This window comes from Trichogramma pretiosum, unplaced genomic scaffold (genome assembly GCF_000599845.2).
Source record: "Trichogramma pretiosum strain Unisexual culture from Peru unplaced genomic scaffold, Tpre_2.0 scaffold101, whole genome shotgun sequence".
Classification (NCBI taxonomy): domain Eukaryota; kingdom Metazoa; phylum Arthropoda; class Insecta; order Hymenoptera; family Trichogrammatidae; genus Trichogramma; species Trichogramma pretiosum.
In genome coordinates, this window is record NW_019640823.1 from 383,813 (window position 1) to 398,553 (window position 14,741).

Sequence of the window (14,741 nt, forward strand, 5' to 3'; positions counted from 1 at the left end):
ATATGTACTAAATAAAAGTAGGTAATTCAAGATTGCTTAAAAATAAAATCATATTATTACATTTACATTCGTGTGCTTATTATTTCTAGTTTTAACATTTTCAAAACGATTTTCAAACACCGATCTTAGACTAATATTTTTTCATTTTATTAAAAATTCATTCGATTATAAAATCGAAAGTAATATAGAAAATAATGTAATTAGGGAATTTTTTATTTACAAATTGAATTGGAAAAATAAAGTGTTCCCGGAATAATTATTATTACCTAGAACCGTTTGAACACCGAGAACTGTTTTTCAGATGATTTTCAGGAAAAAGTTATTCGTTTTGATTCGTCTTCGAGAGCTACAAAGGCCAAGGATCAAATGTCAAAAAAAAATTGGTCGTAAGTGCCGCCGCAGCGACAGTGCCTTACGAGGTTATTTGTTCCATCCTTGTCTAGGGGAGTGCTAAACTTCTCTCCTTTCATACAACACGAGGAGTAGGGGCGGTCTTGGGCTATATATACGTAGCTTTGGAATTATTTCGCCGCTTGCGGGTGCTGCGTCGAATCGATTTTTCGACAATCGAGCGGCGATCGAATGGAGTTGCATTCGTCTCAATGAATTGGAACAACGTTAAATTTTCTATTTTACCAAAATGCACGTGCGATATTTTTCGAAAAGATCGATAATTTTAGCGTCGAAGGCATTTCACGGCGCAAAAGCTGGTGATGCGACGCGTAGCGGTTGAAGAGCCAACTACATTACGCGCAGCCTCGAGTCGCGCCGTTCTCGAATTTCGAATCTTGCTCTCCGCGATGGCGCGCGAATACAAGAATCACGCCTTGGGCGAGCGTCAATTTTGAACGAAAAATTTCACAGTACGAGTACGAATTTCTTACGATGACTTTGTAACCAGTTTACACGAGATCAATTTTAAAAATGATCAAGTTTTAATTTCTTCACAATTAGGGTAACCGTACCAATGAATGACCGAGTTGTTGTTTTTCAAGTTTTGAAGAACTGCAAAAATTCAATGATTGCCACTAAATAACAACTAAATATATCATCGCATAGTTAATTAAGTGTTCAATCAATTAAAAATATTGAAATATCATTTTAGCATCGTGAATATTATTAAAAATTGTGATTGAACATGTCACCTCAAAAACGCCAGTTAATGACCACTTGCAGAAAATATCTCCATTGAATGACCGGTCGACGTTCAGTAAATGACCGATACAATATCGTACGACGTTTTTACAAAATTAAACATTACCGTTCGTTTAGATAATCGATACTATTCGTAAATAATTGTTACTAATTCAGTAGTGGTCGAATTAGTACTGATTGAATTGGTTTTATTTAAAAATCAATACAAATTGATTAATAATAAACTTAACTATTGTATTCTCAAAGAATCGGTCATTTGATGGTCGTATGCAATTCGACGCTTCGTATCAGTGAATGACCACAAAAAATTTTCAATATTTTTTTATGCGAAGTTAATAAAACTTATATGGTTTGAAAGTTGATTAAAATTATAGGTATAACATTGTTTCGTGTTGGAAAACTATTATAAATTAGATTAACATTCGTACATTCAATTTATAAGTGATAATTGATCATGTGGTCATTCACTGGTACCCGGACATTGATTGGTCCGACTACCCTATCTCTGTAAATTAAAACTGAAGCGAGATCGAAAGACATAAAAGTAAAGTCCGAATTGGTGCTATGATTCAAATCTGTTTTTTTTTTATATTTATTCGTACGAATAATACGAGGGCTCTGCACAATATATACAATTATATACATTACAATTGCGACAATTATCTATCGTTATTCGGCAAACTCTGAGCCACGACGATACCATAAAAATCTTCGTTCGACAGATTCTCGATGATGCGTTCGCACAACTCGACCGGCAGCCTCTGGTGCATCAGATACCAGAAAGGATAGAGCGCCCAACGCCTGAAGAACGGCCTCGACGCCTTCTCGCACAGATGCCGCACGCAAGCCTCGGCGTGCCCGTCGGGGACTGCCCAGCGTCTCCAGGATTCCGCCAGCTCGCGGTAGTGGCCCAACTCGAGTCGACCCGCCGCCTCGTTGGCCGACAAGCGAATCAAGTCGTCGAGCGACAGGTTCCTCGTGATCGGGCAAGCCCGCGCCACGGCCACGAAGTCCTCGTCGTTGTACCAATCCCTCGCTCCTTCCACCCTCGATCTCTCGATCATGCCGTGGTTGCAGAAAAAGTCCATGACGATCTGGGCCTGCTGGAAGTCGTAGCCGGCTATCTGGAGACGCTCGATGCAGGCCAAGGCGCCGCCGGCCAGTCTGAGCCTCCAGGCGTGCGTCAGCGTGGTACGGCGCGCGAATCTCTCCGCGGGGAAAACGAAGCTGGTCAGTTGGGCGCCGCGATCCAAGAGCACGTCGACGGCGTCCGGCAAGCAGTTCGACACGGCCCACTCGAGCGGGCTCCGGTCGAAATTGTCCCGAACCTCGAGCTGCACCGGCTGGCGAATCTCGTCGCAGATCGCGAGGAACGTCCTCAGGTTCTCGCTGTAGTGGTCTCTCGCGCACAGCACGTGCAGCGCCGTCCAGCCCCAGCCGCGATTGGCCAGGTTCGGGTCGGCGCCCCGGCGCAGCAGGAACTCGGCCGCTTCGTCGGTCGCGTCGGCCAGCAGAGCCAAGTGCAGCGCGCTGTTGCCCTCACCGTCCAGGTCGTTGATGCGCGCGAAGCGCAGATCCTCGTACGCCTCGAAGAGACACGCCGGGAACTCCGAGTCTACACTGCCGTGACTGCTCCGCTGTTCGCTCTTGCGCTGGAGCACGGCCAGAGTCGGCCTGATCTCGAAGAACACTCGCATCAGGCCGAGACGATCGGAGCCGAAAAATCTGTCACGCGAGCGAGCGATCAGGTGCAGAGGCGTCGATCCTTGCGCGTCGCTCAGATTTGGATTCGCGCCGTGGCGCAGCAACAGCTCGAGCACCTGCCGGCAGCCGCGCCTCAAAGCCAGGTACAGCGCGGGATCGCCCGTCCTCGGCAGCCGGCAGTCGGGATCCACCCGGCCGGCCACGAGGAATTTCTCGACGACTTTTTCGCATCCGAATTCGCAGGCCACGTGGAAATGCGTGCGGTCGGACTCGACGTCCACGTAATTCGCCTCGAACCTGTCGTAGATTCGAAAAAGTTTGGAAGCCACGTCGTCCCACTGGCTGCGTTGGCGTCCGGCCAGATGATGCAGCGGTGTGGTGCGAAGCAAAATTGGCGCGCCGTCTCGATCTAGCGCGGGTTCGTCCCTGTAGCCGGCGCTGATCGCGAAATCGACGATGGGGGTCGATCGTAATCCGTCGTCTTGTATCGTGGAGTTTCTCAAATCCTCCGAGAGCAGCCAATCGATTTCTTCCCGTTCGAAGACGTCCCGGAGTTTGGGCAACGATCCCTGCCAGGCTCCGATCAAGATACCAAATTTCTCGAAAAGTTTATTTCGCTCGTCCTCGATCTCCCAATTATTGACGAGCTCTCGACGCAGACTCCTCATCTCCTTCATCTCTGATCCGTGAAAGAGGTCGACGCACCGGGACACTATTTTGCGACTCATTTTTTCTTATTTCGTCGCTTTGTAATCACTCGCTGCGGTCGACGAAAATATTCATCGGATGCTGCGACGTCGTAACGGGTATGGTATTGCTCACTCGAGCGCCGATAGTAAACAAGATTTTTCGCTCGACTACACGAGATACTCTAGTTACTTGAATTTTAATGTTGTATAGTGGTCTTCGCTAATAAATACTAAAATTCAAACCAAAATGTACTGAGATATAGATATATGGTTGATTCTTCAAAAAATCGCTCGAGTTTGTTATTGTTCGGTTGAAAAGTCATTTCAAAATTTAACGTTTTATGGTAACAAACTTTTACATAACCAAATGGAACAATACAATTGCGAATTGTGATACACACACACACACACACACACACACACACACACACACACACACACACACACACGGACGCCAGGAGTGAAGCCACTAATGATGAGCGTGCCAAGACGCTGGCGAAGTGGCAGACCCAGTGGTCTACCACAACGAAAGGTCGGTGGACTCACCGGCTTATACCGAGCATCGCCGCGTGAATCGAAAGGAGGCATGGAGAAGTGAACTACCACACAACTCCTGCCCGGCCGCGGCTGCTTTAGGTCCTACCTATGTCGTACAAAGAACGACACAAGCAGCTCGTGTCCGACCTGCCATCCGGCAGTGGAGGACTTCGAACATGTCATCTTCCACTGCCCTCGATTCACGGTGGAAAGAGAAGAGCTTTATCGCCTAGCAAACGGACCATTGGAGCCCGAGACGTTTGTTGGATTCATGCTCGAAAACGAGCGAAACTGGGAAGCAACGTCCACCTTCGATAGCTCAGCCCTGCTGAAAGTCTTCACACGAGAAATCACATGAGAAATCACATGAAAAATCATATGAAAAATCACATGAGAAATCACATGAGAAATCACGCCAAAATATCACATGATATTTCCGTTTGTGAACTTTTTAAAAATGATTCATCAACTAATATTGTCATCGAATGTACTAAGTCTCGATATTATATACATATAAAGCTCAATGATTTTTTTGCAAGAAACCATCTAATATTGCCTGGAATGTAATTTTATTTCTTTCGATGAACTTTTTTTCACAATGAAATAAAACGTGGAAATTTGTATAAAATGAAATTTTATTTACAGTCGTTTTTACAATGAAAAATACAGTTCATGTTTTAATTTATTAAGTAATCAGTAATGCATAAGAGTAGGAACTGGACATATATATTTTTTATTATTTACGTTCATATATACACACATATTTTTGCTATCGTTTCCGTATCGATTATTATTTGTTTTTCTGTAATTTCTTTTACAATTCTCATTTTTTTGTAGTTGTTACAACGAGGCAATGCTAAACAGTTAATCGTACAAATTTCACGACAAATAGTTAGTTCTTTTTTATTTATAGTATCTACTACAAATTGATCAATTACTATATACGAACCATCCATGAGCATGGCAGAAGAATTATTAGATCGCCGTTTCATTAACGAATTCGATTCAAATAAACATTTATCCTTAATCATTCTTTTAAATACTAATGAACTATCAGATAAATTTAGCATTTTTTTATTCGTTTATCGAGGTAAGTTTTTTTTCCTAAGTATAATTTACTAGATGTCCTGTGAAAATGTTCAACTTTTGCTGCAAGTACATTTTCACAGTAGTTCAAGACTTCATCATTAGTCTTGTGAGAAACCATTCGTTCTAAAATAATAATACTATGGTTAAGACAGACATATCTTACGATTTGATGATTGGCTCCTCGCGCACATTTTATCGCTTGTAATGTATATTTATTTGCCGACTCAAAGCAAAACGTTGAGTTAGCCCATACCGGACCCCAGTTTAATACACTTCGAGCCATATGCAATAAAAGATGAACATTATATGTCATTGCTGTTTCTCCATGATGTCTTGTCATATCAGCTACAAATTGATAGAACAATTCATTAGCTTTATTCAATTCGCTGATTGAAATTTTGTCTTGCAATATTATGTAGAGACCTTCGACGAATAAAAGCCAATGTTCATATTTGTCATCATACAATATTTGGAATAAAAGACAGATACTATAATACAAGACGAAATTTTCCCACTCTCGGGCACTCCATTTGTTACGATCACTAATTCGTCTACTTAGTCTATGAATTTGTTTCGGTGCAGTGATGGAAAGAATTTTATCGTCCAGTGATTTTATTACATCGTCACTTAAATTGTTCGTGTAATACTCCATTAATTGAGCAGCTACTCCTTTTAAACAACAATGTAAATAACCAGGGATGAATCCATCGACAATATCAAAATATTCTAAACATATAAACGGAGAAGAATATTTGACACCAAATTTAATTTTTTCTGCCTTCACTGAGTTTAGCATTAACTCCACGGTATCTTTGTGGATACGCAGAGGATGAATAGTGTCTGTTAGTGAGTATAACATAGCTCCCTTTTTATTACCTGGGCAGTCATGACAAGACTGAGAAGCGAGGATAAGGCAAGAAGGAGATGACCGGACGAAGCGTTACGAAGAAGACACAATCCAGAAGACAAGCTAAACCATAAATGAGCTCCCCAGGAGCTACAGCCTTCTCCGCGAAGCAATGCCTATAAATGGTGGTCCCACGGTGAATAACAAAAGCAAACGAAGAGGATGGGTTTTAGTCGATATTAGTAGAGAGGCACACTATCCGCCCACACAACACTTGTACACACCAACACTAGTAGTACACTATTCGAGTCCGACATATCCATGCGACAAATACCTTTGTCGCATGTTGAATCCGTAAATAGGATTTCCCTCCTCCCCCCCAAAAAAAAAAAAACACACACACACTACGCAAGGTTCGTGCATAGACTGAAAAACTACTAATGTTATACGAAAACAATAATGCAGACTCTTTGCAATGTATATGCGCAATTTTTATTTGTCGGTATATATAATAAAAACGAAATTTTTGCTGTAAGCGTCATAAACCGCGTTGAACTCTGCAGAGAAGCTTTAAACAGGTTTCGAGGAAAAGGAGCGATAGCCAATAGGAATAAAAGAAATCAACAACATTTTAAATTAGTTTATATAATGAATTATATTTGTAGAAAATCGCGCTTATTCGCACGGTTCACCGACACAGCCGATCTTCGATACATTGCGTTGGTCGTTCTGTTGGCGCGGGAACGCGACAGTCACGATGATGATTGTCATCTGTAGGCTGCCCAAACATGTCTGCCGGTGGCGGCGTCGTCTGCCATTCGGACGCGGATCGGCGGATGCCACCGGCGGACACGTTTGGGTAACCTTTCCACAACGCTGGTGTTACGGTTCGCGATTCGTTGCAACAATGCCCGGTGCGAATGACACTCTGAGTATATCAGAGTTTTACAAGGTCCTGAAAAGTAAGGATCAAATCCTGGTGTCTTCTGGTCGGTAAAAATAAAACTGGAATGAAATCGAAGTACAAAAAATAAGATCTGAATAAATTAATGATTCAAATATTTTCTATTTTATTTATTCATACGAACGATATGAAAATATCGTACACTATACAATGACACCTGACATTAAAATATATATTGCAATATATAAACCATAGTAGCCGCCAAGCGAATGCGATGTGTAAACTGATGTATGTATTGTAGTGAGCCGTGTCGCCGATGGGTGCCACCGAGTAAAAGTGCGGTTCACGCAAGTGAGTTTGTAGAGTCTGGGCGTTAAATAGACCCGAGAAAGGCATGTATCTTCGGAAGCCTCGAGAGAGGCGAAAGAGAGGTGGATAAATCTCGACTAATTATTTCACCTCCCTCCCTTTCACCATCCCCTCCAAGCCGGGACTGCTAGCTTGCTTCGCTATAGTGTCTTAAGTTCCAGCGATCCAAGGTGTCTCTTACCCGGCTCGTTACACGCCTCGAAGATTCTGTTCCATCAGGCGTCGCTGCGACACGTACCTCACTTTTTCGGCGTCCATATGGATTCGCTCGTAATGTTCCGCCGTGCCTTTAATTTCAATTATTTTTTGGCCCTCCTCCTTGGCGGGCCCCTCATACGAATCTCGAATCGCAAGCTTTTCAAGCGAATCGAGCGAGTCGGTAACGATGATATATTTTCGCCCTTTGTGGGCGTTCTTGAGCGCGTACTCGAGAGCGGCTAAGATGGCCCTGGACTCGGCCTCGAAAATGCTGACACTGGGAGCCATGTTCCCGAGCCAGGCCTCTTCGTCGGCGGGACACCACATTGCCCATCCGACCCTGGACGGGAGCTTACTGCCATCGGTGTAAATAGGCACGTACTCGTTCGATCTGATAAAATCTTCCAATATCTCGTTGCGATTGGACGATATCTTCAATATGTGACCGAAGCTCCAGTCGATTCTACTCTCCGTCACTCTAACGGGCCTAATAATCTTAGCCAGAGGGCATTGGCGGCTCCGAGACGAGTGATCAGCGCGGTCGGGACAGCCCACGCACGCAGGAGGATTCTCGCAGATGTCGGCTAGATGGCCGCCTTGCCCGCAATGGTGACAGAGTCTAGAGCGATCGATGGGAGCCTCGCAGCTCCACTTGTGATGTCCGTACTCCCAGCAGCGGACGCACCATGGCCATAAACACTCGACCGCGTTTTTGTTCGAGTCGAGGAGTGACGTGTCAGTATGGAACAACGTCTTCTCCACTCCACTCGTAGACACTACGTCGATGGAACAAGCATGATTCTTCAACCTCTTAAAAGATGTCTTGACGAAAAATGTCACGATGTTTATAAAAAATACCACGACGCTCATGAAAAACGTCACGATCATTAGCGCGACATTGTAAGCCAGTTGGACGACGTTTGGAAGGCCAGTCTCTGCTAGACGGCCGCATTGCGATAATTTCAATGCAATATCGAATGAAAATTTACCCCGAGTACGAGTGAGAAGAGTGAAATTCTGGCAGAACACGAGAGTTTTCTCGTCGACGTCAAATTTACATGCGGCGTGAAAATGTGTGTGGTCGAAAGCGACGTACATTTTAAAACGTAACGCGTTCAACTCTGAGCATTGATCGATCGCTCGATGCACCGCAGGTGTAGCGGTACGCGACAAAGACCGAGCTCCTTCAACTGTATCGCCATCATCAACTGTATGCTGTAAGTTCTTCGGTCGAATTAAACGGTCACCGCGATCGATGACTTTCACCTGTGCTGGTCCGCGATTAGTTCTGAAGCATCTTCTAAAAGCATCTACGCAAACTCGATAGCAGCAGTTGATGCAAGTCCAGACCATTTTGATACACTGACGCAGCTCACACAAAACACACAGATATCGTTATATTTATCACTCTTTTTTTAATAACTCGTTAGAGTCGATGAAAATATTCCTTGGACCTTTACAGTCGTATAGCCAAAAATGAAATCCGTATAGAGAATAAAAACCACGTGGTTCGAAAGCAAGGAGAACTTTTTCAAATTTCTTTTAACTACTTGGTGCACTTGATCGAATTTTTCTCCGATGCTTACACTACGGCGTCGTACGAAATACTAAATTCAAAAAGCACGTGCTCGCTAGTCGCAGTAAAAAAGAAGGTGTTCTAGGCTGTACATGCACTTTACTAGTATAACGCTCCGCCCAGTCCCGTTTCAGTTGTATCGTGATCGAATATGAGGCAATGTGTCCTATAAGAAATCCGCTAGAGGGCAGATGCACGGGAGCTGTGCTCTGCTGTTTTACTATATCTATTGCTGTAGGTGAGGCACCGGGTCGACTCTCGATCTCCTTGCTCGTTGCTCGCTGGATCGCTGCTGAGTCGTCCGCCCGTCTTGCGCTGCTACAGAAACTCCTGGGTCTCGGCTAGGAGGGGATGGTGAATGGGAGGGAGGTGAAATAATTAGATGAGATTCCCTTTTCAAAGAACTCTGTTTATTAAGCCACCTCTCTTTCGCCTCTCTCGAGGCTTCCGAAGATACGAGTCTTTCTCGGGTCTATATAACGCCCAGACTTAACAATCTCACTTGCGTGAACCGCACTTTTACTCCGTGCCACCTAGCGGCGACACGGCTCATTACAATACATACAACACTATATATATTAGGAAGGTATTTCGAAGATCGACAGCGAAATATACCCAAAAAGAAATCGATTTATTAATAATCACGTCGACAATTTTCGACAGTAATACATCAGGAACTTTTTTCTAATCAGTCCTGTCATAAAAAGATCCCAATCGGCGTACAGTTTAATTCCGCGTGAGTATACACTGATCGGCTTGCGTCTTACACGCCGACATCCATTGTCCCGAAGTGCTTCGGCAACCAACGACTTTGGAGCCTCGATACATACGCAAATGTATAAATACATCTATGCGCGTGATGAGGTGTGAGTACTTATTATGAATGCGCTGCGATCGAGCTTTTTCTCGACTTCTGTCGCGTGCGGAACGACGAGATCGACCAAGAGGGCTTTCGCTCGTGCGGTCAAACTCGAGATCGACTAATTTTCGTCTGCATCCTAAAACTATGGACGGTATCAAATGGTTCGCGAGATTTTTATTAGAGGGTCAAGTTTTTCCGAAATTGAAGAAATACAACAGAAAGAACGGAGACAACCAAAGAGTTCTTTTGACGAGTCCGTCGAGCATGACAAAATCGTGGGCCAAGTAAGTACACGAAATCTTGGAATTATTTTTATGAAATCATCGATAACTTTGATAACAACAAACGTGTTTTATTTTAGATTATTGCCTAGAGTACAATACATCACGAATTCACTTATGTCAAAGGGTATCATGTCGAGAGATAAGCTAAAAGAAGAATGGTGCAAAGATCCTACCTGTATGTATTTTCTTTATTTTAGCCTTATAAAACACAGTAACATTTTTTTTAATTATCCGTTCGTTGTTTTCAGTTTTACTCTCTGATTATCAAAAATGGTTACCTGAATCTTGCCACAGCGAAGTTGAAATCATGTGGCCGCCAGTGTAAATCCACTCTTTTAAAAATACTGTAAATATTGTTTTTTTTTGTATTGCATTAAACAATACTAGGTTAACGATTGTAATAATTTGTACAGTTTAATGTTTGCGTGCATTTCGCAATTAAAATATCCATTTTGCAACAAAAAATGCATTATTAAGACTGCGTCGATGTTGTATATTTAAGCATTTTTCGCAATTTTTATGTCATTAATAATTTTAATGTAATTATATATTAATATGGCGCATAATGAGAATTGTGCAATCTAATAAATATATTTTAGCACTAAATAGTTGAATTGTAAATTTCCTTCACCTAGTCATATAAAAAAACGACAGAAAGAAATTAAAAAAAAGTCGAATGAAATTGTGATTGATTGGGACAAATTTTTTGGATTCAGTCTGGAAAGGAGTTGCAGAATGAAGCAAAAAATCAAATAAATTTGTACGACATTCCAGTTTAATGTTCAATATTGTTGATTATTTATCATACATGGCACGTGCACGACAAGAATAAAATTTACAATTAAAACACAGTTTATTACATACACATTTAATAAAACGTAAATATAAATTATTATAAAAATACATCGTACTGGAGGTAAAATTTATAAAAATGTAATCGATTTTTCTCGCTCGAAAATCGGTTCATAATTCGTTATTTTCTTGGTATTGACTCGGAGCTTTTGCACCAAGGACTACGTTATTTTTTTGGAGTTGATTCTTAGCTTCTGCGTCCATCTCTTTTAGCTCCGCGTAAAGTATAACTATTTTCGACGAGTAATTAAAAAAAAAGTTCTCTACGATTTTTATTCTACCCTGAAGGCTGTCTAAAGTTACTGTTTGAAGTATTGAAAACTGTCTAACTCAAATTAAGACTACTTAAATCGTCAACTTTTAAAAGGTTATATCGAGCCAGGACGATATTGGCTAGACAAATAGACTCGATTTCATCTCTATCGAGTCAACAATTTGAGCACATATAAAAAAATCAACTGAATCGGCGAGTAGATGTACTTTACCCCAGCTGTGATCTATAAATAATTTATTTCACATTCTAATGCTTTTTCATCGCTTCAAGAATCAATCCGACAGAATAGTATATTTCTCAATGGGTGCGGTTAGGAAATGGTTTTGGGACATGGTTGTTTAGCAAAACAAGAGATTATTAGAGCCAATCGAAGTTTGTTGAAAAACCATGTCTGCACCAGTTAATGTCAGTTTTGACTTGTAGCTGCCAAGCAAATATTATATAGATCTTGATTCGTTAACTCATGTATGACCATTTCACACATTTCAAGTGGCAGCCGAAAGTGAATTAATTGCCAAAAAGGATAGATCGCCCAACGTCTGAACAATCCTCTCCACATTATCTCGCACAGATGCGCTAGACATGAGTCTGGAACCTCATCGTCGATCCACGGCCCGGACAGGAACTGAAAGTAACCCGTGCATCTGATTTGTTCTTGAGCCTCCTCGGGTCGCAACTGAAGCAGGTCGCTAAGCGACAGACTCGGACCTGTCCGCTTGTACTTTTTCTCGTATATTATGAACTTCTCGTCGTCGCGCCAACATTTTTCACAATCCGCCGACTTGTCGAAGTATCCATGATCGGCAAAATGTTTCATGATGAGCAGAGCTTCGCTTTGGTCAAATTCGTATCCTCTTTTCTCGAGACATTCTACGAGGGCTAAAAGATTGGATACGTGGATGAATCTACTATTGATTGAGTTAACCTTGCCAAAATAATCCGTGGGAAATATGAAGCTAGACAAATCGGCCCCTCGATCCAATAAGATCTCGACCATCTGCGGATAGATGTTCGCCACGGCCCATTGGAGTGCTGTCCGACCGTAATTGTCCTTGGCGTCGATCTGCAGCGTCTGATTCAACTCGTCGTTGATCGTGAAATATGGCCTAGCAAAGTCGGCATCCCTTTGGTATCTCTTGGAAAGTGAGTGCAGTGGAGTCGATCCCTCCGAATCGACCGGATTCGGATCGGCACCCGTTCTCAGCAGCAATTCGACCGCCGTCCCGTTGCCGCAGCGCAGAGCCCGCTGCAATGGTCTGTCACCATAAATATCCTGGGCGTCGACCACGATCGTCCGATTTTGTTTTTTGGCGATCTCGAAAAAATCATGTAATATCTGCAAGTCCTTTTTTATCTTGCATATCAAATGTAAAGGGGTCTCTTTCTTAAAGTTGGTACGATTCACATCTGCACCTTTTTTCAGCAGATATTCAGCCGCCTTCTCGTTGCTGTTCCACAGAGCCAAATGCAATGGTGTATGATGCATCTCGTCCTGAGCATTGAGCTCGATTGTCCAATTTTTTTCTTCGCTGATCTCGAAAAAATCATATAATATCTGTACGTCTACTTCTATCTTGCATAACAGGTGTAGAGGGGTCTTCTTATTATTGTTGGTGCGATTCGGATCTGCACCTCTTCTCAGCAGCAAATTGACCAACTTCCCATGGTAATTGGACAGAGCCAAGTGCAATGGTGTATTACCAAACCTGTCTGGGACGTTGACCTGCACCAGCTGATTTAATTCGTCGCTGACCTCGAATAACATGTCCGCCAAATTATTCTCGTATTTTTTCTGACTGATAATGAGCAGAGGTGTAATGCCGTCCTCGTCGGCTGCATTTGGATCAACGCCGCTTTTCAGCAACGCCTCGGCTTTCTCGTCGCGGCACCAGGCCAGAGCCGCGTTTAACGGCATTCCTCGCGCGGGGTAATTGGGATTCGGCTCGAAATCGAGAAATTTTTCAATGGCGTCTTTGCAGCCGTACTCGCAAGCAATTTGGAAATGCGTTAGGCCAAACTCGTCGACGTAATTCAAGTCGAATCTGTTGTAAACGTTGACAAAAAGGTCACGAACCGTCTCATTTTCGATGAGTAATTTGCGTCTAGCTAAGAGATGTAATGCTGTGGTGCGACGCAGAATAGGCTTTCCATTTTTATCGACGTTGGGCTCGTCTTTGTAGCCGAGCTGAGGCATTAAATCGCCAATCAATGGTACACCAAATCTATTATCCCAGTCTTCTTCACCTTTGTTCGATGATTTAACGAGACGACTCTCAAAAGTCAGAAGTGGTACCCTTTTCATATCTTTAATAACGGGATCGTCGGGTCTCTTGGTTATCGTTTTGCTCACTCACGCACAATAGACAGTCACTTGTTATATGAAATATTTTTTAACTTTTAATCACTTGCTATACAGTAGATGCAATCTTCCTTAGTTGTTCACTCTACGACGTCGTAGCCTGTACTATTTCCTATTCGTACATTGTGTCCGAGCACATGGCCGAAAAAAAAATGAAAGTGGCTCGAGCCACGTACATTTACGAATCGTAAAACCAGCGATGCATTGACTTGCACTTTCTAATTTTCAAACGGCGCAGCATCGATTGTACGAGTCTTTTGACTAATTCAAGTATTGTAAGTACTCGTCGGGCTCCGTCGGTTCGGGGTTTTCGGGATATTCCGGGTAGCGCGAGATTTTCGTTCGAGTAACTCTATACCCGTGCATAATATTTATAGATTTAAAAAAAAACAAAATTTCGAAAAATTCAAACACAAAATTTGTCTTGATACGATGGACATAGACCAAGATAGAAGCAATTGAAAATTGACAAAATTTCGATAAAATTTTTTGTTGCGAAAATTTTGTCGAGTGGTGTATATTTTCATAAAAACTTTATAATTACAAGGGTTCCCGTTTTATCATTCGCTTTGTTACTTGCCCAGCTCAAATTGAATAAAAAACTTTTTAAAATTCTCGAAATTCCACACAATAATATTTTACTGCTATTTTCAGTGTATTTTGATTTTAATAAATTCCTAATGATAATGAGTGTTATAATTAGTTACTCGCTTAAAAATTTTACTCAGATTCCAAGTTATATTCAATTATCTATTATCATTATCTCAAATCATTATTAATTCGCATATCACAGTAACATTTTTTTGATTATCCGTTTGTTGTTTTCAGTTTTACTCTCTAATTATCAAAAATGGTTACCATAATCTTGCCACAGCGAAGTTGAGCTCATGTGGCCGCTTTATTTTCAAGATTGAAGATCTAAAGTTTTGAAAATGTTTTAAATGCTTCTCTTTTGCGTGCACTTCGCAAAAGAGGTGACATGCATTCAGAGTCTGGCTCGGTGTTACTTCCTTGTGGTTGATTTTTAGATTCTTCGAGAAGG

At 42.2% G+C, this 14,741-nt stretch overlaps 2 protein-coding genes and 1 non-coding gene across 3 annotated transcripts; 1 reads left to right on the forward strand and 2 right to left on the reverse strand.

Moving 5' to 3' along the window:
- Positions 1 to 374: 374 nt before the first annotated feature.
- Positions 375 to 477, reverse strand: LOC111694570. Its single transcript, XR_002763663.1, has one exon. It is a non-coding gene; the product is annotated as a U6atac minor spliceosomal RNA (small nuclear RNA).
- Positions 478 to 1,723: 1,246 nt separating this feature from the next.
- On the reverse strand, positions 1,724 to 3,771 carry LOC111694535. The gene has a single exon (XM_023463060.1). It carries the CDS (start codon positions 3,585 to 3,587, stop codon positions 1,815 to 1,817), a length of 1,773 nt encoding a protein of 590 aa, XP_023318828.1. The 5' UTR covers positions 3,588 to 3,771; the 3' UTR covers positions 1,724 to 1,814.
- Positions 3,772 to 10,068: 6,297 nt separating this feature from the next.
- Positions 10,069 to 10,615, forward strand: LOC106655454 (putative ATP-dependent RNA helicase rha-2). Its single transcript, XM_023463181.1, has 3 exons — positions 10,069 to 10,214; positions 10,292 to 10,389; positions 10,463 to 10,615. Exons 1-3 carry the CDS (start codon positions 10,075 to 10,077, stop codon positions 10,537 to 10,539), a joined length of 315 nt encoding a protein of 104 aa, XP_023318949.1. The 5' UTR covers positions 10,069 to 10,074; the 3' UTR covers positions 10,540 to 10,615.
- Positions 10,616 to 14,741: the final 4,126 nt, after the last annotated feature.